At 40.7% G+C, this 21,983-nt stretch overlaps 1 protein-coding gene across 1 annotated transcript; it reads right to left on the minus strand.

The window, feature by feature from the left end:
• Nucleotides 1–18,929: 18,929 nt before the first annotated feature.
• On the minus strand, nt 18,930–19,889 carry LOC141984296 (taste receptor type 2 member 40-like). Its single transcript, XM_074947230.1, has one exon. The coding sequence runs from the start codon at nt 19,887–19,889 to the stop codon at nt 18,930–18,932; it is 960 nt and encodes a 319-aa protein (XP_074803331.1).
• Between the last annotated feature and the right edge of the window lie 2,094 nt (nt 19,890–21,983).

A 21,983-nucleotide genomic window follows, 5' to 3' on the forward strand; every position in this document is an offset into this window, starting at 1 on the left:
CTTGTACTGGAAGAATTTCAAAAATGAAGTATAAACAGTCTGTGCTCCAAATCCAATTTTAATTTATTTGTTGGACAATGCTAGTGGGCAGAATAAGTAAATCAATGTATTCCTCCAGGAAGCTTGGTTTATAAGATGGACCAGAGGCCAGAACTACAAGTCCCATAAGGCAATGTGCTACAATAGGAAAATGAAGTTCAATATTTCTTAAACTGATTTGAAATGAAATGTTACATGTCCATTCAACAAAATAAAATATTCCAGTTTGGGTTGAACTGACCCAAAACTAATCCCAAAAGAAAAAAAAAAGGGCTTGAGGGAGTACAGCCACTATTTGTTACTAGATGTGTAAATCAGAGATAGTTTAGACCTCCAGCTGCTGTTTGACCATTATGTTATAGCAGTAACCCAGTCAGCTGGCTGGAGGTTGTGGCCTTATCTTTCACATGTGGACATTACCACTGTTGCCCACTATGTTTCTGTTACCTCAAGATTAGACTGCCACAATGTGATTTACACAAGGCTACACCTTAAAACCAATTGCAGACTGAACCTGGTGCAGAATGTAGCAGTTTGCTTACTGAGTGGGGCATCTCGCTTGGAGCACACAACCTGAATGGCCAAGGGCTGGCCTACTTCAAGGTTGGCCTCTCTCCATGTGCCTAACTGACAGAGATACAGGCAGCAGAGGCGCCCACGCTGGGTCTCTCTCCAGTTGACTTGCCATTTTCTATGAGGGCTCCAGGACATTGGAACTTGCTATTCCTACCCTTTCCTGTCTTGGTTTGAAATAGCCCCAATTTGGTGATATTCTGACCATGCTGCAAAAGACATCTAGTTAATAGTATTTCTGGAGAAGGCTGAGGTTATACTGCCATCAAGAAGGAAAGGTGGAAAGGATTTTTTTTTTTTGAGACAGCAGGTTGGCAGAGTTCCTTTTTATTAATTATTTTAATTCTGCTGGGGTTTTGTTGGCCGGGCTCCTAAAGCCTTGTAGACATGTCTTTTTATGATTTAATTTGGAATAAATAAAAACACTTTTTAAAAATAATTTTGAATGACCAAAAGATTAAGAAAATTTTAATCTGTTGGCACACAATTCTGGAACAGAAAAAAGTGAAGTTTGTTGAACAAATTCTTTGCTGCAAATTATTCACCCAGCCCTGCCCATTATAAATCTAATAAATGAAATCACAACCATCAGTATTATTACAAGAAATGTAAATATAGCAGCAGGAGATTAGTTTTCAAGCTAATTCATAGTGATGCAACAGATTCTGGCTTGGGAAGCAGAGAGAGAACTGGCGAAACAAAGCTAGAGCTGACAGAGACCTGGAGATACCAGGGGAAATGACCAAGAAGAAGAGCAATGCTTTGTTGGGAATGCAGTATTCTTTATCCACAGCGTGAACACTACATATTCTGTTTTTTTAAGCCGTTAAGAAAGATTGGGGTTGTGGAGTGAGTTATTGTCTTGTTGGGGGAGAAATGAATCAACAATTTATAGGATATTAGGATTAAGTACATGTATATTTATTTTTACAATATGCACATTATTCCTGTAATTAACTTGAACAAGTATGAATAAGAACAGCAGAAGAGGGAACATACTGATATTATAGTGCCACTTTAACAATGTTACTCAAGACAGGCCTGTGTTATTCTTCTTTAGCCAGACTACCTCTTACTGTTCTGTGTGACCAGCCCCAAGGGAGTAACTCGTCATAATAAATTATATGAATTACAGCTTTTTCTTTCCATGGCATACCCACACACTGATTATACACATTTCTTGATTGTTCCATTATTTGGTGGAATTTTTTCACCTGTCAGGGATGGTCTAGATAATACTTAGTCCTGCCATCAGTGCCAGGGACTGGACTAGATGACCTCTCAAGGTCCCTTCCGGTCCTATGATTCTGTGATTCTATGATTCATGTATTTGCTCGATGGCTTGGTATTAGAAATTCGGGATGTGTTGGTTTGGTATTGTTATGACTTGAGTGAAACCTTGTGGACTGAGTTAAAGCCTGATTCAGAATAATGTGGGAACATTTCCTTCACTTAATATAGTTGTAAGAAACACTTAAGGGGCCCCACAGCAAAAATGAAGCCTAATAGAATCTGCCCAGAAATTAGCACCATGTGCAAGTGAAGGTTCCACTGGGTATTATGACCAGGTTTGTGCTCATGGGCAAGGGGAGGTGGTGGGGAGAAAACACACAGAAACTGAGAACAGACAAAAGCAGAGAGACAGAGAGACAGAGGCAAAAAAGATAGAAAGACAAGTAGTAGCCTGTGAACACAGTGTGATCCAGGAAAAAGCTAGAGAGTAACCTTTTGGGTCTGTTGGCTAAAGAGATTTGGGGCTGAAGGCATTTGTTCATTTGTTCATTCCTTGTAAATAAACAAGACTACATAAAAAAAATACCAGACTCCATCAATTTCTACTGCCAACTGAAACAACTTATGTCTCCAAAATTAGACTAGCTGCTCAAAAAGGGTCAACAGTACAATTGTTTGGACATGTTATGCACATGAATGAAGCGGTTGGGGGGAAAGAACAGCAAAAAGAGAAAATGCAGCTTGTATTTCTGATGCTGAATCTCATTTGCAAAAACACAGTCACAGAACATGGTCTTATCAGCCACTCTGAGACATGGCAAATTTGTACTAGCATTAGGCTGTTTAGAACATTGCTTTTAGCTGCCTTTTTCCAGTCACAGTTTTACATCAGTGTTGCAACATATATAGTCTTGGCCATCTATGCCGGACTCTTATGAAACAGAAGGCAAAAGGAGAGAAATAGGAAAGAAAAGAAATAATAAGATGTAGAAAAGGACACACGCTGGTGGGAGATGGAGGAAGATATAAAGTGGCACTTCCCAGGTAATATCCAGAATTTAACTGGAAGCTGATGGAGGTAGCAATGTCATCTGTGTCCTCTCTCTGGCCTGGTCTGGTCAGGATATCTCTCAGGATTAGGATGAAGAAGGTGCAGTGTCCCATGGGAAGGTAGGGCCATAATGGATAAAGCCATAATGATAAAGCTTGTGGCAATGGTTGTTGTCAGACAACTGCTTCTTCTACTAATTTTTCCCAGAACTCTTTTCTTTTTAAGAAGCCAAAAGGAAGTTTTGGGCAGAATAGTCCATCCTTTCATTATTTTATTCACCAATAGACCTAATTTCCAACACACTAATTTTGTTTTACTGATTTCAAGTCCTCTGCTACTCTTGTTTACTGCTCATAATCTTAACATAGTCCTTGAGTGGTATCAGTCAAACCCTTTATGTTTAAATTAATTCCTTCCGTCTCCTTCTTACATCTTTTTTAAAACAATTTTATATAAGAGGTCATTGTGACAATTTATGAACTTTCACTCACAATTTACAGCTGAGCTTACACTTAGGGATAAATTTGTAGGGCCGATTATAACAGCAGCCATATAAAAGAATTCTCACTACTTTGTTTCTGCAGTGTTTGACTCCAAGATTGTTCTTAGAGGAAAGCATATTGATAGAAGAGATGCTTTGAGGTCATAGCTTAATTCTCTCTCTCGCTTTCTCTCTCAATTGTCAGTGCTTCAGGATGGCATAGTCAATTGGTCAGAGTCTTTCACCTCTTCTTGCTCTGGATGGCCTATCAAGGGAAGAGTGGAGTACTTTGCTTCAGATGTCATTGATGTAACGAGAGAGAGTGAACTGTTCTCAACTTTTAAAAGGGTCAGTGTTTCCTTTACTCTGCCTCAGGGGCCACCTTTGTATTTTTCACAGTCTAGTTACGGACCACGAGCATGTTGGATGTAGTTCAATGTGGTCCAAGCATTTGGCAAAAAGCAATGTCTCTCTTAGATCATTGTCAAAAGTTCTAGTAAGGAATGATCATTTTCTTGACAAATCCACTGAGGTCAACAAAGACAGGTATTGTCTCATAAACAGGAAACTTGAAAGACCCACGTTGAAGAACTTGGTAACAGACTTCTGTCTAAGGCCAGTGGACATGAGGCCACATTTGTTTTGCCAAATATAATTAAGGATTGTAACCAGTTCATTCACACTTTTGCTCACTTACACTTATTAAACCCATGAAAATTATTTAGTAAATACATTAGGGAAGTGACACTGAGGCTCCCAGATTAGAACTGACCTCAGTGCCCATTTATCTGAAGATATAAATTGTTTTATCATTTCTTCATTCAGCACTGAACAAGTAAACGTTTCCAGGCCTGACATGAAATATGGCCAAAGTTCCTTACTCCAGTCTTTGTATTGTACCCAACTTTTGGATCCCATGTGCTTCCAGGCAGATGGGTCTGTGAAGGGTCCAGATGCTTTCTCTAGTTATGGCCTCTTAGGCACAATCCCAGGTGCAGACTCTCTGTTTGGCCTCTTTCCATGGAAGGTGGGACTTCAGAGTCCAATTGCCCTATCCTCTGAAATGAATGATGACACTCCTAAGACTTCCCAGCTGTTTATGTACATTCCTTCCTCTCCCCACCTACCAAGTCCCACTTGGCTGTGCTTGCTGTGGTTCATAGTTCTAAGTATTCAGGGACATATGGCAACTAAAGTAAGGAACACAGGCTCTGCGCAGGAACTTCTTAAAATACATGATTTTAGCACAGGAGATTTACAGATTTATGCAAAACAAAGTCCTGAATACAATCCCCCCCTCAGAGTTCTCATTGCACCTCAGAGTTCTTTGGGTTTGGTCAGTGTCCTTCGAAAAGTACACTGCCTCCTTCTTGCCTCCATTCCTTCATCTGGGACTTCTGTTTCTGGTGTCTCCTCTTGGCTTACAGAAGCCCACCTTTTAAAATCCATTTCTCTCCCTCTTTAGTTAGGGTCCATTGGAGAAACTACAGCTCTTCCAGTAATGTACTCAACTTTATGTCATCTGCAAATTTTATTAGCACATTCCTACTTTTTGTGCCAAAGTCATTAATGAAAAAATTAAATAAAATTGGTCCCAAAACCAATTTTTGAGGAATTCTCTTAATAACCTCCCCCAGACTGATAGATCATCTTTCAGCATGACCCATTATAGTTTCCCATTTAACCAGTTCCTTAGTCACCTTTGAGTGCTTGTATTGAATCCCATCTTCTCCAAATCAACTTACAATTTCCCTTATGGAACTATATCAAATACTTTACTGAAAAACAGGTAGATTAGATTTCCTTTGTCTAGAAAATCAGATACCTTCTCAAAGAAAGAGTTCAGGTTGATCTTGCATGAACTAACTTTTGTAAAACCATGTTGTCTTTTATTCCAATTACATTTAACCTCTTTATCTTTAATTACTCTCTCTTTCAAATTTTGTTCCAACAGGATTGTAGTTTCCTGGATAACTTTTTTCCCTTTTTCTGAAATATATGTACTATATTTGCAATTTACCAGTCTTAGGATATGACCGTTGAATTTATAGATTCATTAATAATTTTTGCTATTGACCTTGCAATTTCATGTGCAAGTTCCTTTGAAAGAATCATAGAAGATTAGGATCGGAAGAGACCTCAGGAGCTCATCTAGTTCAACACCCTGCTCAAAGCAGGACCAACCCCAGCTAAATCATCCCAGCCAGGGCTTTGTCAAGCCAGGCTTTAAAAACCTCTTAGGATGGAGATTCCACCACCTCTCTAGGTAATCCATTCCAGTGCTTAACCACCATCCTAGTGAAATAGTTTTTCCTAATATCCAACCTAGACCGCCCTCACTGCAACTTGAGACCACTGCTCCTTGTTCTGTCATCTGCCACCACTGAGAACAGCCTAGCTCCATCCTCTTTGGAACACCGCTTCAGGTAGTTGAAGGCTGCTGTCAAATTCCCCCTCACTCTTCTTTTTCTGCAGATTAAATAAGCCCAGTTCCCTCAGTCTCTCTTCATAAGTCATGTGCAGCAGACTAATCATTTTTGTTGCCCTCTGCTGCACTCTCTCCAATTTTTCCACATCCTTTCTGTAGTGGGGGGACCAAAACTGGATGCACTATTCCAGATGTGGCCTCACCAGTGCCAAATAGAGGGGAATAATCATCACTTCCCTCGATCTGCTGGTAATGCTCCTACTAATTCAGCACAATATGTTGTTAGCCTTCTTGGCAACAAGGGCACACTGTTGACTCATATCCAGCTTCTCGTACACTGTAATCCCCAGGTCCTTTTCTGTAGAACTTCTGCTTAGCCAGTCTATCCCCAGCCTGTAGCAGTGCATGAGATTCTTCCGCCCTAAGTGCAAGACTCTGCACTTGTCCTTGTTGAACCTCATCAGATTTCTTTTGGCCCACTCCTCCAGTTTTCTAGGTCACTCTAGACCTTATGCTACTCTCATGCATATCTACCTCTCCACCAGTTTAGTGTTATCCGCGAATTTACTGAGGGTGGAATCCATCTCATCATCCAGATCATTAATGATTATGTTGAACAAAACCGGCACCAGGATTGACCCCTGGGGCTCTCCGATTGATACCAGCTGCCAACTGGACATCGAGCTGTTTATCACCACCTGTTGAGCTCAACAATCTAGCCAGATTTGTATCCACCTTATAGTCCATTCACCCAAGCCATACTGCTGGCAAGAATACTGTGGGAGACCGTATCAAAAGCTTTGCTAAAATCAAGGTATATCACGTCCACCACTTTCCACATGTCCACAGAGCCAATTATCTCATCATAGAAGGCAATCAGGTTGGCGAGGCATGACTTGCCCTTGGTGAAACCATGCTGACTATTCCTGATCACCTTCCTCTCCTTCAAGTGCTTCAAAACCTGCTCCATAATTTTTCCAGGGATTGAGGTGAGGCTGACCAGCCTGTAGTTCCCCAGATTCTCCTTCTTTCCTTATTTAAAGATGGGCACTGTATTTGCATTTTTCCAATTGTCTGGGACCTCCTGCAATCGCCACGAGTTTTCAAAGATAATGGCCAATGGCTAACTCCCTCAGCACCCTCAGATGTATTAGATCCGGACTCATGGATTTGTGCATGTCCAATTTTTCTAAATAATCCTTAACCTGTTCTTTCACCACTGAGGCCTGATCACCTCCTCCTCATACTGTGCTGCCCAGTGCAGCAGTCTGGGAGCTGATCTTGTCTGTGAAGACTGAGGCAAAAAAAGCATTGAGTACTTCAGCTTTTTCCACATCATGTGTCACTAGGTTGCCTCCCCCATCCAGTAAGGGTCCCACACTTTACCTGACCTTCTTCTTCTTGTTAGCATACCTGTAGAAACCCTTCTTACCCTTCACCTCACTTGTTAGCTGAAACTCTAATTATGCATTGGCCTTTCTGCTTACACTCCTGCATGCTCGAGCAACATATTTATACTCCTCCCTAATCATCTGTCCAAGTTTCCACTTCTTGTAAGCTTCCTTTTTGTGTTTAAACTCACAGAAGATTTCTCTGTTAAGCCAGCCTGGTCTCCTGCCATATTTACAATTATTTCTGTACATTGGCATGGTTTCTTCCTGCGCCTCCAATAAGGCTTCTTTAAAATAGAGCCAGATCTCCTGGACTCCTTTCCCCCTCATGTTAGCATCCCAAAGGACCAAATGTACTTGGCTTTGGCAGTTCTCACTTTTTCCCTATACCTTCTGGTCTCCTAGAAGTAATTTTCCTTGATGATCCAATCCTTTCTTCTCTTCCTGTCTGTCATCTACTGAGGGTTTTTTTTAATCTGAAGCAGTGTAAATCCTGAGTGAATGAAGGAATACCCTTGAATCTTTTAAAAAATGTAGGAATTCATTCATTATGTCACTAAACAGTTTTTTTCCCATACTTCCAAGTGGGAGGTCTTTGACAGTATTCTGAAATTCTAGGATTCCAGAGTTTTGCAACCAGGTTACATGTCACACTCTATTGCTCTTGCAATTGAATGGGATTGTGTATCCACTGTATCCCACAAGGCTTGTAATCAAGCCTTATCAGTAAGCTGACCCTCTGTAAAAATGGCCTGGAATTACTCTTTTTGCTCCTGACGCTATTGTTCAATAGGAGATATGAACTTATTATAGTTGATGTAATTGTATTTGGCAATGAGGGCTTCCTAATTCACCATTCTAAATTGCTATGAGGCTGAAGAATAATTATTTTGCCCAAATAAGGCGAGATGTTTCTAATCCTTTTCATGATGTTTTTATGTGGAATGATGTTGTTCACTGTGCTCAATTACAGCATCCATTTCCATTCAATTCTGTGTCAGGTTTGTAAATAAATACTGTGACCCTTTCAGAGGCAGATAATATTTGTTGTCTTCCCTTTTTACACGTCGGTGTTATTGATTCTAGGCTTTGCAAGGCTTTTTTTTTACTGATAAAGCTATTCTACCTGAAGAAGTTGTATGGAATATGTCTATCAGTTGCTGCATTTCCTGTACTTCCTCTAATGGAATTTTCAAATCTCCGCCACTGATTTTATTAGGTTTTGAAACTGCCTGAAGTCATTTGCCTAGGAAGAAGGAGGAAGTATTATCACCTTATCAGGCAAGAAGGAAGATATATTAATTGGTATTGCTTCTTCATCCACTCTTCTTTCTCAAAGGACTCCTCATTTTGAGGAGATGAAGGGAAGGGTCCTGTGGTGGAGTGGTTTTGCAAATCTTCCTCAACCTACTCCCAAACTCCACAGAGTTTACACCTGGAAACAATGTGAGGCTCTTCTAGACAATAAAGACAGCTACCATGGCTCTCATTGACAGGAATAGGCCCTCTGAAGGGAAAAAAGTTTTAAAATTGAGGGAACTAGGCATACCCCTAGGCAAAAATAACAAAAATATAATTCCTCTCATGAGGAAACACTTGCTTGAGGGAGGGCAGGAAGTGAGTGAGTGAGGAATCTAAACCTCTCCTACTCCCTCTCCCCAAAATAACTGTCTTCAAGTTTCCCAAAACTACTAAAAGAAATTAAAAGAATAGAGCACCTACAAGAACAATTTAATGAGGAAGAAGAATATGATTGACAAATCTATCATCTCCTGCATTCAGTGTCCTTGTCATCAATCCAGGTGCATTCAGATTTAATCTTGTTAACAAAACTCTTTTTGTGATTTGCATCCATCCATATAAAGACAACCTGTGACAGACCCATGCCAGATCCTGTTACAGCTATACTCTTATTGCTGATCAATAGTTATATCACAGCAGTGCCCCAGTCAGGATCAGTGTTGCACAATGTTTGTGGATGTAGATACAAAGAAATTCTTTGTCCTAAGTGCTTACAGTAATATACAGGCAAAGCAGAGAAAGAGATGGACAAAAAGTAATTCTTAATTGTGTCTCAATAAAGCATGATGAGTCCCTTCCAGCCCTATATTTTCATTATTCTGTATGCGTCAAAGTCACAAGTCCCTGTAACCCCTGCATGCATTTTAAGTTCCCCAAAATAACTTATCCCTCATCCAAGTATTACAGCCAGCCCAAAGTCCAGTCCTCTCATTTCTCTGTTTTAAGTTTACAAGTCTGATTTTAGGCTCCTGTCATGAGTTCTGTAAATCTGACAAATATTAAATAGATAATGAAGGAGTATCAAACCAAATGTCAAAAAACAGCACCAAGTTTTGTGTGTGTGTATTATAAAATAATAAATGGTTGACTGAGATAAGTGTGTCTTGTAGCAACTATACCCACAGAACATAGCAGAATCCTTCTGAATATCCTTTCTCTTGTATTCATTTCTCATGTCTTTCATCCAGGTGCAGCTTTTGTTACTTGTTGTAACAGAGTCCATGTGAAATTTGCATCTGTCCTAAAGAAATAATTTTTACCCTGTGAGCACCCAAAATATTTCTGGGCTTTTTCCTTCGGTTTACCCTTTTATTCAAGCCAACCGCTGCCCCCTAATTAGAAATAGTGTAATCATTTTTTTTGTTAACCCACTAATGTTGCTAGAAAGTCTATTTCCTGAATCACAGGAAACCATAAAATAAGACTCAAATATCTTACATTGCCCTAGGAGAATCAAGATAGCTACAAAGGGAAATCCTTTTGCATGTAAGTTGCCATGTACAAAACAACAAGACTTGGCTATGGCTAGGATCTGTGAACTAAGAAGAAAGCATTTGGAATGCATTGCTTCATTATGATGGGTCAGAGAAGTGGATCAGAGTGGGTCAGAGAAGTGGGTCAGAGAAGTGTCCCCTAAATGGATCAGAGTAATTCTTATAATAACATTACTGTTGCAAATTATCATAGAAAGTAAAGCTGAAATTCTGAGTACCCAGAAACAGATGCCCTCTTCGACCACATGTGAAGATGCATCTTGAAGATAATGTTGTTCTGTGTTCTTATGGTCCATTGTCAAAGAGACAAATCCCCTAAAGAACAGTCAGGAACATGATCCTCAATAAAGGTGAGATTTGCATCTCCTTGCAGACTGACCAAATCAGTGGTCTTTGCACAGGAACTAAGCAGTGGTTGGAATAGAGGTCATTGTCCTTCAGCAATGTTTATGTGGAACTTTGTGTCACTTGATCTAGATTTTAATGGCTCTGTGTGGGGGAGCAGCTGCCCCACGCATGCAGAAGAAGGGTTAAAGCAGCCTTGGGGATGCTGTGAAGAACCCAGGCAATTAGAAGAGGGTTTATTGAGATAGCCAATAGGGAGAAGGCTCAGTGGATCAGCCAATCCGGGCCAGGATGGCCCATATAAGAAGGTTTCGGAGTAGCAGCTGTGTTAGTCTGTATCCGCAAAAAGAACAGGAGTACTTGTGGCACCTTAGAGACTAACAAATTTATTCAAGCATAAGCTTTTGTGGACTAAACCCACTTCATCAGATGCATGCAGTGGAAAATAAAATAGGAAGATTTTATATACACAGAGAACATGAAACAATGGGTGTTACCATGCACACTATAATAAGAGTGATCAGTTAAGGTGAGCTATTACCAGCAGGAGAGAAAAAAACCCTTTTGTAGTGATAATCAAGATGGGCCATTTCCAGCAGTTGATAAGAACGTGTGAGGAACAGTAGGGGGGAAAAATAAACATGGGGAAATAGTTTTACTTTGTGTAATGACACATCCACTCCCAGTCTTTATTCAAGCCTAATGTAATGGTGTCCAGTTTGTAAATTAATTCCAATTCAGCAGTCTCTCGTTGGAGTCTGTTTTTGAAGTTTTTTGTTGTAATATTGCGACTTTTAGGTCTGTAATCGAGTGACCAGAGAGATTGAAGTGTTCTTTGACTGGTTTTTGAATGTTATAATTCTTGACGTCTGATTTGTGTCCATTTTTTTTTTTACGTAGAGACTGTCCGGTCTGGCCAATGTACATGGCAGAGGGCATGCTGGCACATGATGGCATATATCACATTGGTAGATGTGCAGGTGAACGAGCCTCTGATAGTGTGGCTGATGTGATTAGGCCCTATGATGGTGTCCCCCAAATAGATATGTGGACACAGTTGGCAACGGGCTTTGTTGCAAGGATAGGTTCCTGGGTTAGTGTTTTTGTTGTGTGGCGTGTGGTTGCTGGTGAGTATTTGCTTCAGGTTGGGGGGCTGTCTGTAAGCAAGGACTGGCCTGTCTCCCAAGATCTGTGAGAGTGATGGGTCATCCTTCAGGATAGGTTGTAGATCCTTGAGGATGTGTTGGAGACATTTTAGTTGGGGGCTGAAGGTGACGACTAGTGGCGTTCTGTTACTTTCTTTGTTGGGCCTGTCCTGTACTAGGTAACTTCTGGGTACTCTTCTGGCTCTGTCAATCTGTTTCTTCACTTCAGCAGGTGGGTATTGTAGTTGTGAGAACGCTTGATGGAGATCTTGAAGGTGTTTGTCTCTGTCTGAGGGGTTGGAGCAAATGTGGTTGTTACTCACACCTTCTTGTCAACTGTTGGAAATGGGCCATCCTGATTATCACTACAAAAGTTTTTTTTTCTCCTGCTGATAATAGCCCACCTTAATTGATTAGTTTCATTATAGTTGATATGGTAACACCCATTTTTTCATGTTCTCTGTGTATATATATCTTCCTACTATATTTTCCACTACATACATCTGATGAAGTGGGTTTTAGCCCACGAAAGCTTATGCCCAAATACATTTGTTAGTCTCTAAGGTGCCACAAGTACTCCTCGTTCTTTTTGCTGATACAGAATAACACGGCTACCACTCTGAAACCTATTGATATTACAGGCAGCTGTTCTCAAATGCAGCCACCGTGGCTGCATGTGGTCACCAGGGACTTTTCTTGTGGCCACAGCCTCCTGGGTGGTGATGGGGAGTGGGGAGGAAACAGCAGCCCCTCCCTCGGGGCCCCCAGCCAGGGTTGGTCCCTTCCCTCTTCTGGAGTCACAAACACTGTAGAAGCAGGCAACCAGTGTGTGTTTCCCTCTTTCCTGGGGGCGCTGGGACTTGGGCTTTGGGCTTCAGCCCTGGGGTGGTGGGCAGCAGGCTCTGGACATGCGGTGGCTGGCTCTGTCCCCCAGCCGCAGGGCTTTTGGCTCCGGTCCCAGGCTCTCGCCCTCCTCACATTGCCCCTGACCCCTGCTGCCTCCCCCAGCCGGACAGCAGGACCCCAGGCTCCAGCCCCTGACTCATGCCCATCTACTCAACCCCCGTTGCCTCCTGCAGACCCTACATCCAGTCCTCCATTGCCCCTGGCCCTCCTGCCTCCTTATCAACCTTCCCATCCAGGGTTTAATTTGTCCCCCAGCTTGCTGGAGATGAGTAAATCTGCTATGAAAAGTGATATTAACAAATATACAAATATCACTGTTCATAGTAGCAGACTTACTAGCGAGCAAATCTAAAAAAAAAAAAATCAACCAAAAAAATCAAAACATGCAGAGCATCTTATTTGTGTTTCTATTCTGTTTAAGTCCAGTAAAGTATAGAGACAGGTGTACACTATTTTTATTATTGAGTCTGCAAAAAAAAACTCTACATAAATAAATTACAATGATTTGGACATGTATATTTGCATATTTATTTGTTTTTTGTAAAGCTAATTAAGTATTTTAGGAAAAACTGTCAGAGTGGCCACCAGCAAGAGTTGGTGGTTGCACTTTGAGGCCACCAAAAAATTTGTTGTGAGGACCCCCATAGTGCCACTTTCAGAATGTTACTAAACACAGGCCAATGTTTTTCTTCTTTAACCAGACTCTCTCTTACTGCTCTGTGTGACCAGGCCTGGAGGGAATAACTCATCATGATAAATTATATGTATTACAGCTTTTTCTTTCCATGGCATACCCACACACTGATTACACATATTTCTTGATTGTTTCATTATTTGGTCGAATTTTTCATGGATTTGCTCCATGGTTTGCTATTAGAAATTCAGGATGTGTTGATTTGATATTGTTAAGAGTTGGGTGAATCCTTGTTTTGGACTGAGTGAAAACCTGATTCAGAACGATATGTGAACATGCCCTTCACTTAAAATAGTTGTAAAAAACACTTAAGAAGCCCCGCAGCAAAAACAAAGCCTAATAGAAACAGCCCAGAAATTAGCACCATGTGGGAGTGAAGATTCCACTGGCTATTATGACCAAGTGTGTGTTCATGGATGAGGGGAGGGGGTGAGAGAACACATAGAAACTGAGAACAGACAAAAGTGGAGAGACAGACAGAGGCAAAAAAGAATAAAGCGAAACAGTAGGATGTGAGCATAGTGTGATCCAGGAAAAAGCTAGAGAAACCTTCTGGGTCTGTTGGCAAAAGAAATTTGGGGCTGTTAGGTAAAAAAACTGCTCCTTTTGATTTTGGTTCCTCCTGCATTCTTTGTAAGTAAACAAGACTGCATCAAAGAAAATACCAGCCTCCACCAATTTCTACTTACAACTGAAACATTCCCAGTGCTCCAAAATCAGACTAGCTGCTCAAAAAGGGGCAACAGTACCATTGTTTGGATGTGTTATGCACATACCACAAGAAAACAGAAACAATCAGGAGACAGAAACTGTAGCATGTGATTTGATGAAAATATATGATTGCCTTATGAGCAATTCATGAACACAAAAAGAAAAGTTAATAGAGAAAGTTATTGCCCTGAAACCCAAACATGCTTCACCCATAGTAACTCTCAGGACCGAGAGTTCAAAAAACATTAGCTTCCTTTTCTCTGGGACAGGGAATTACCGATATAAACCTTCTGAGTGGATAGGATGATCCAGTAGAGTCTATATGGATACAAATATATGCATATTTATTTGTTTTTCATAAAGCTAATTAAGTATTTATAATCTTAACATAATCCAAGATGAAAGACAATCTGCCACTGACTCAAGAAAAAGCAATTCACTGCAGAGTACTGAGAGAAATCAAAGAGGCAGCAAGAGCCAACAAAATGATAATAATGGGGGACTTCACCTACCTGTTCATAAAATTGCCAAATGTCAGATATATTTATAAGTTGCAGACCCAAGTAATATTTTATAATGCACCTTTGACACCCTCCCTCCCTCCCCACAACCGTTTTCCGTTCACTAATGTATCTCCTCAGGACTAGATCTAGCATTCCAAACTTCAGAAATGCTTCAAAGAGCCAACATTTATTTTTAAATTAAAAATATCAACCTACCTGAAAAATATGTCCTCTTCTTCCTTAGAAATGTGAAATTTCTCACGTACACCTCCACATAAACATGTACACATTGTTATAGGCCTGGCTGAGTCCATTCATTTGGACAGTCACCAGTGTAAGGGTAATAGGGTATTAACCTGGGAGCAGTATCCAATGGCTCACATTTGCTTGAGCCTCGTTGCACTTTTGAAACTATATTCTAGAGACCCTTCAGTGGCACAGCTGTACCGCTGCAGCTGCACCACTGTCATGGGAGAGAGCTCTCCTATTGGCATCATTAAACCACTCCCATTGAGCGGTGGTAGCTGTGTCAGTGGGGAGATATTTTCATGGAGGATAGGTCAATCATGGAGGATAGGTCCATCAATGGCTATTAGCCAGGATGGACAGAGATGGTGTCCCTAGCCTCTGTTAGCCGGAAGCTGGGGATCAATTGATGATTACCTGTTCTGTTCATTCCCTCTGAAGCACCTGGCATTGGCCACTTTCAGAAGACAGGATACTGGGCTAGATGGATCTTTGGTCTGACCCAGTATGTTCATTCATATGTTCCTGATATCTACTTTTGGGGAGCTGTTAAAGCTATTGTGACATACAAGTGCACACATGTACTCATAAACTGATGGATCATTAGGGCATCCCTCATATTCCATATTGTATTAATTTAGATGGGACATGTGGGCCCAAAGAGTCAAAGGTGATAGCACAAACCTGTCATCATCCAACATTAAACAGTTTTAAACAAGATTAGGAGTTTGGAATACAGAGTCCTCAGCCTACTTAGTCCCATTGCAAACAAAACATTAAAAGTTCTTTCAAACCTCTTATTAAAGATAAAAAACGGAGGAGAAAAAGTTTAAAGCATTTGACATGTAAATTATTTAGTAAGGCTTTGATTTTAACCATAATCCAAGTTTTCTTTCCCTTTAGTAGGAGAGAGTCTTCAGAAAGAAACCCACTTTGTTTGATAGTCACTTAGATTATATTAAAGATAGCAATAGCTCTCCTTTTGGGGAAAAGAGAAGAAATTAGCTGGAAGAGATGGGCTGGAACTGTTGTTATAAAACCGTGATCCTGCTTCCTTTAAGAGAAAACAAAATGAACACAATAAAAGGGGAGATTGTAGTGGGTAAGAAGAAAAGACCAGCAAAGAGAGAAAATGCAGTGTCTGTCTTGGATGCTAACTCTCTCTTGGAACTGCAAAAACAAAGGCACAGCACATGGTCTTATCAGCCACTCCAAGATTTGGCAAATTTGTACTAGCATTGGGCTGTTTAGGGCATTGCTTTTAGCTTCCTCTTTCCAGTCACAGGTTTACATCAGTGTTGAAAAATATATAGTTTTGCCAGCTATGCATATTTCACTCTTATGAAAGAGAAAGGAGAGAGATGGGAAAGAAAAGAAATAAGGTGTAGAAAGAAAAGGATACATAGGGTTGGGAGATGGAGGAAGATATCCAGAATTTAGCTGGAAGCTGATGACAGTAGCAATGTCATCTGTGTCCTCTCTCTGGCCTGGTCTGATCAGGATATCTGTCAGGACTAGGATGAAGAAGGTCCAGTATCCCAGGGGATGGTAGGGATGGAATCCAAGATGACAAAACTCTGTGCAATGGTTGTTGTGAGACAACTGCTCCTTCTACTATTTTTTTCCAAGAACTCTTTTCTTTTTCAGAAGCCCAAAAGGGAGTTTTGGGCAGAATAGTCCATCCTCTCATTATTTTGTCCACCAATAGACCTAATTTCCAACACACCAATTTTGTTTAATTATTTCTCCTCTTGTTTACTTATCATAATCTTAACATAATCCTTGAGTGGTATCAATAAAACCCTTTCTGTTTAAATTAATTCAATTTGTCTCTTTGTTCTCTCTGTTCTTAAACAATTATATATAACAAGTCATTGTGACAATTTGTGAATTTTCACTCACAATTTACAGCCGAGTTTACACTTAGGATAAATGTGTAGGCCCAATTATCATATCAGCCACATAAAAGAATTCTCACTACTTTGTTTCTGTAATCTTTGATTTACAAGATTGTTCTTATCTGGCACCAGAGTGGTGGAAGAAGTTTTTTGAACTCATAGCTTAAGGCCTGTCAGATCTTTCTCTCTCTACCAGCTGATGATGCTTCAGGCTGTCATAGTCAATTGGTCAGTGTCTTTCACCTCCTTTTCCTCTGGATGGCCTGTCCAGAGATGAGAGGGGTACTTTGCTTCAGACGTCATTTAAACATGAGAGACAGCATAAGGTTCTCTTCTCCTTGCTTTCAACTTTTATATGGGTCAATGTTCCCTTTACTCTGCCTCAGGGGTCACCTTTGTATTTTTACAGTCTAATTACGGAGCTCCAGCATGGTGAATGAAGTTCAAAGTGGTCCAGTGATTTGGCAATGGGCAATGTTTGTGTTACGTCATTGTCAAAAGTTCTAGTAAGGAATGATCATTTTTTTGACAAATCTGCTGGGGTCAACAGAGATAGATACTGTCTCATACCCATGTTGTAGAACTTGGTAACAGACTTTTGTCTAAGGTCAATGGACATGAGGCCCACATTTGTTCTGTGAAATATAATTAAAGACTGTAAGCTAGTTATTCACACTCTCACCCATTTACACGCATTCAACCCATGACAATTACTTAGGAAAGACATTATGGGAATGACTCTGAGGGTCCCAGCCTAGAAACAAGATTATAGCTAACCCCAGTGCCTTTTAACCTGAAGATATAAAACTGCTTTAGCATTTCTTGTTAAACTGACTTCATTCAGCACTGAACAATTAAATGTTTCCAGGCCTGACATGAATTGTGGCTCATGTTCCTTACACCAGTCTGTTGTATTATACCCAACTTTTGGATCCCATGTGCTTCCAGCCAGATGGGTCCAGATACTGTCTCTAGGTATGGCCTCTTAGGTACAATTACAGGTGAAGACTCCGTTTGGCCTCTTTGTGTGGGAACTGAGACTTCAATTGCCCTATCCTCGGAAACCAATGCTGACACTCCCAAGACTTCCCAGCAGTTTATGCATGGTCCTTCCTCTCCCAACCTGCCAAATCCCACTTGGCTGTGGTTGCTGTGTAGTTCAATATTCAGGGACATATAGCAACTAAAGTAAGGAACACAGGCTTTGCACAGCAACTTCTTAAAATACACACTTTACTCTTAGCACAGGAAATTTACAGATCTATGCAAAACAAAGTCCTGAATACAATCCCCCCAAAGTCCTCATTGCACCTCAGAATCCTTTGGGTTTGGTCAGTGTCCTTCGAGAAGTACACCACCTCCCTCTTGCCTCCATTCCTTCAGTTGGGATTTCCATTCCTGGTGGCTCCTTTGGCTTACAGAAGCTCACCTTTTAAAATCTGTTTTTCTCCCTCTTTAGTGAGGTGGTCCACTGGAGAAACTCCAGCTCTTCCAGTCAAGTGTTCAGTCTACGGAGAATTCCACATCTCCCCAAACAGGTTTCTGTGAAGAGAGAATTTATTCAAAGACCTTGCAGTCAAAAAGACTATTCTTCAACTATCCATATCAGGGGCCAGGATTGCTTTGCTGCACATTTCCAAGCATGTGTGCCAGGGTCTTGCTACCATATGGAGGCCCTAATCCACTGAAAGTTACAATAATGGTATCCATAAAACAGAAAGGAATTCATAAGTTGACACAGACATGTTCTCCAAACTGTTCCACATGTCCCAAATTACCCTGGTCCCAAGCCCAGAAAAAAACATATTTAGTCGACTGGTCTCTTTGTTTTTTAATTTTTAACTATTTCAAAAATTTTCATAAACAGTGTCACCATCTTTCAACCGTCTCTAATGTTCATTGCCTCAGGTTATTCCAGGGCTAGATGCCAATGCTGGGTCCCTTTCAAAAGAGGATTCTCCTTTTCCAGTAGGACTCAGTATTTCTGTCAACCCTGCAAAATCCTCCAATTACAGTCTTAAAAGTCTTAACCACAGTATTGAGAATAATTTTTTAAATCCTCTGTAAAAATCTTTTTTCCAGGCAATGATCATGAACCATCCTTCTCCTCTCATAAATATACATGTATGTTCCCTTAACTATATTGTATCACAGTACTGTATTATCAACCCTAACTGTTCATGCTTTCTGTTCAATGAAAATTAATTTGGTGATCTCATCCAATGAGAAGTCTCTTCTTAAAAAGATAGCAATTCTGCTGCAGGAAAGGACTCATGACCATTGGAAGAGTTTGAATGGGATTTCGTGGGAAATGTGCAAATGATCTTCTTGGAAAGTGTCAGTGGCTGTGTGTACTATAGCAAGAAGAAAGATTTCAAATGGATAATAGACTGAAGAATATGAAAACAAAGGGGAAAATAAAATATTTTTCCACTACTGTGCTTTACAAAGGTAATGAACATTCTTGATCCGGAAGGACAGGAATAGATATTATGAAGTAACCTCTCTGAAACAGGAATTGGCAGAATGCAGAATTTTTGCTGTGGCCCGTTTTAATTTGGGGTTGCCCAGAATCAAGATAATGGAGTGTAAAGAAGGGTAGGCAGCAGCTACAAATATACACACCATATATTTCCATTCATCTTTGTAATAGGATGGGTTTCTTATTAGTAATGTTGAAGCCACATAATAAATATTGTAGATGATGAAAAAGGACACCACAGATTTAAGAGCATGCACATGGGCATCCGTGCCGGGGTTTCTGAAATTTGGATTAAGGTCTGAATTAAGGTTCATTTTCCTGATGTGTCTCCAAAGGGATATGATTAACAGAACAGATGAAGCAATAAATACAATAAGGGGGAAAATAGATCCTACGCTGTGTATCAGAAAAGTGAACTTCATCAGCTTCATTTCATTGTCTGACATCGTGCCATTTGTTGATAGACGATCTGTGGAGTTGTGAGAGGATACACAATAGGAATAGCTGAACAATATAAAATTAACTGTGGTAACCAAGGAATACAGCACAGAGCCCAAAAGCAGCAATGGCACCAGTTTGGAGATATTCAGTTTTAACCAGCTGAAGAGGGATTGGTTGAAAATGGCAATCTTAACACAGTGGAACACAGAAAGGCAGCTTGCAAAACAGAGATTCACTTGGTTTATGAACATCCAGATAACTAGATAAAGTTGATATGTTTGAAATCTAGAAAAGAGATTTGGATATATCTTAAATAAGAAATAGTCTAATGTCACCAAGAATTGTAGGCAAAATCTGGAGAAGGCCAGACTGGTTATGATCTTATCATAGGAAGTCAGTGTTCTGCTTTTGGCCCAGTCAATATAATTTAAGGCAACAATATATCCATTTGCAACAACTCCCACTGATATTTCTATTGCTGAGATGATCAGATAAAAAATAACAGTAGGCACTAAAGGCTTTTTCATCCTTAATTCTTAGTTTGTAGCTCACTTCTCAAGACTTTCCAGAAGACTTGGTTTAGAAGACATCGGATCAGAAGGCTTGGTTTAGAAGACTGTCCATGTCTGACTTGCGGATATACAAAGCTTAGTTCTTTTCGTATAGGTTCAAAAGCAGCATGAAAATTAAGTTTCTCTTGTTGTTCATATGTAGCTAAGTCATATCTTGAAGATTCAAATCTGGGATCTATCCTGTTACTAAATATCTAGTTCATGGACAAAGATATTTGCATGTCCCTTCCCAAAATGCCCTGTTAGTGACTAATCAAATTATTATTTTAATAAACTGAAAACCTAACCATTTATTTGAATATAGTAGGTGCTTTCTAAAATAAGTATGAGGTAGAACTTGAGTGGTACATTGACCTTAGTTAGCCCTCATCACAAGAAATAATATTATATACATATGGCAATGGTCAATGGACACTGCGAGATACATTCTGATAACTGTGACAAGATATTCAGACAAATGTGCAGAATTCCTACCCTGATTTTCTTTTTCATTCAAACTCACTTGTTACCATTCTAGTAATAAAATGATGACAGATCCCTCAAAATAATCTCCAGCAGCAATGATGACATTGCAGTTGGTGTGTTTGCTGTGTGCAGGTTTAGACACCTTATTGTAAAATGGAGATCAATATAATAAAGAGGATGTAAAGCGCAAATGCTAAGAGGAAGAATGCAACCTGCCTTGAGCCTTGGAGTTCTAATCTCTGCCCATATGCTGAAGCAGCAGTATGGCTTGGTCTCCCAAACACTCCTTCTGTCTTGACATAGTTTCCTTTTCCCAACATCTAGTACATTCCTTGCTCTTGAGGGAAAATCCCAGACAGCCACAATTTCTGACCTGTTCTTTTTAAGAGAAAGTCTTAAGCCTTTGCAGGCAGAAAAATAGATTAGGTGGACAGAGGAGAAGCCAAAAGAGGGAGTTTGCCTGGGAACCGTCTGAGAGGAGCTACGGTGAGTGCTGCATTAGGGGGGCCGTGTTGTGAGCTGGTGGAGTGAATATCCGAGTGTCTGTCTGCTGTGACCATTTCTTTGACTGCTGCTAGTTGCAGGGATTGTTTGATTGTGTGTTTGTGTGGTTGTTTGTTTGAAAAATATGAATTGGGAGTGCTTTGTTCCAGGTGAAGCTTGCATGGTTGATTGGAGGGAAGGCTTTGAGCTGGGGCAACTACTTCGAGCCAGCAGTCTTATAAAGAAGCAGCAACTTTTGAACCAAGTGAGCTGTGAACAGAGGAGAAGCAAACAGAGGGAGTTTCCTTGGGAGTTCACCTGGGGGTATTCCCACAGTGGTTTTGCCTTCAGGCTTCTGTGAGCAGTAGATACAACATCTGAAGAAGCTCTTAGAAGGAATACAATATGGATAGTGAGCGATCAGCTATTGTGACCTGCACAGGATGTGCCATGTTTGTCTTTGTCCCAGAGGATAGAAGTGACTTTGTCTGTACAAAGTGCAAGCTGTCTCCATAATGGAAGAGAAGGTTAAAGGACTAGAGACCCACTTATCAACCCTGCATTGCATCAGAGAAAATGAAGATTTTCTGGATAGAAGTCAGCGTTTGGTACTGCAGGCACAGCATGCTGCAGAATCAGAGAGGGCAGTGCAGAATGGGGAAGAAAATTGGCAGCATGTGACCTTCAGAAGAAGAAAGAGGAGAAAACATGTATCCCCAATGGAGATAGCGGTAAGAAATCATTTTCAGGCTCTCTGCACAGATACTACGGTAGAAAATGGTTTGGACGAGTCATCTGAGGGAAGGGATCAGAAGGAGACTCCATTGACCGGAAGGAATGGGATGCATTGTCCTAGGGATGGGGTTCCACTACCACCACTCCCAAGAGGAGAAGGCAGGTGGTGGTGGTCGGGGACTTCCTCCTAAGGGGGACAGAGTCATCAATCTGCCCTCCAGACTGGGAAACTTGAGATGTGTGCTGCTTGCCTGGAGCTAGAATTCAGGATGTGATGGAGTTTCTGGTGAGCCTGATGAAGCCTTTGGACCGCTACCCCTTCCTACTTCTCCACGTGGGCACCAATGATACTGTCAAAAATGACCT

This window comes from Natator depressus, chromosome 3 (assembly GCF_965152275.1).
Source record: "Natator depressus isolate rNatDep1 chromosome 3, rNatDep2.hap1, whole genome shotgun sequence".
NCBI lineage: Eukaryota > Metazoa > Chordata > Testudines > Cheloniidae > Natator > Natator depressus.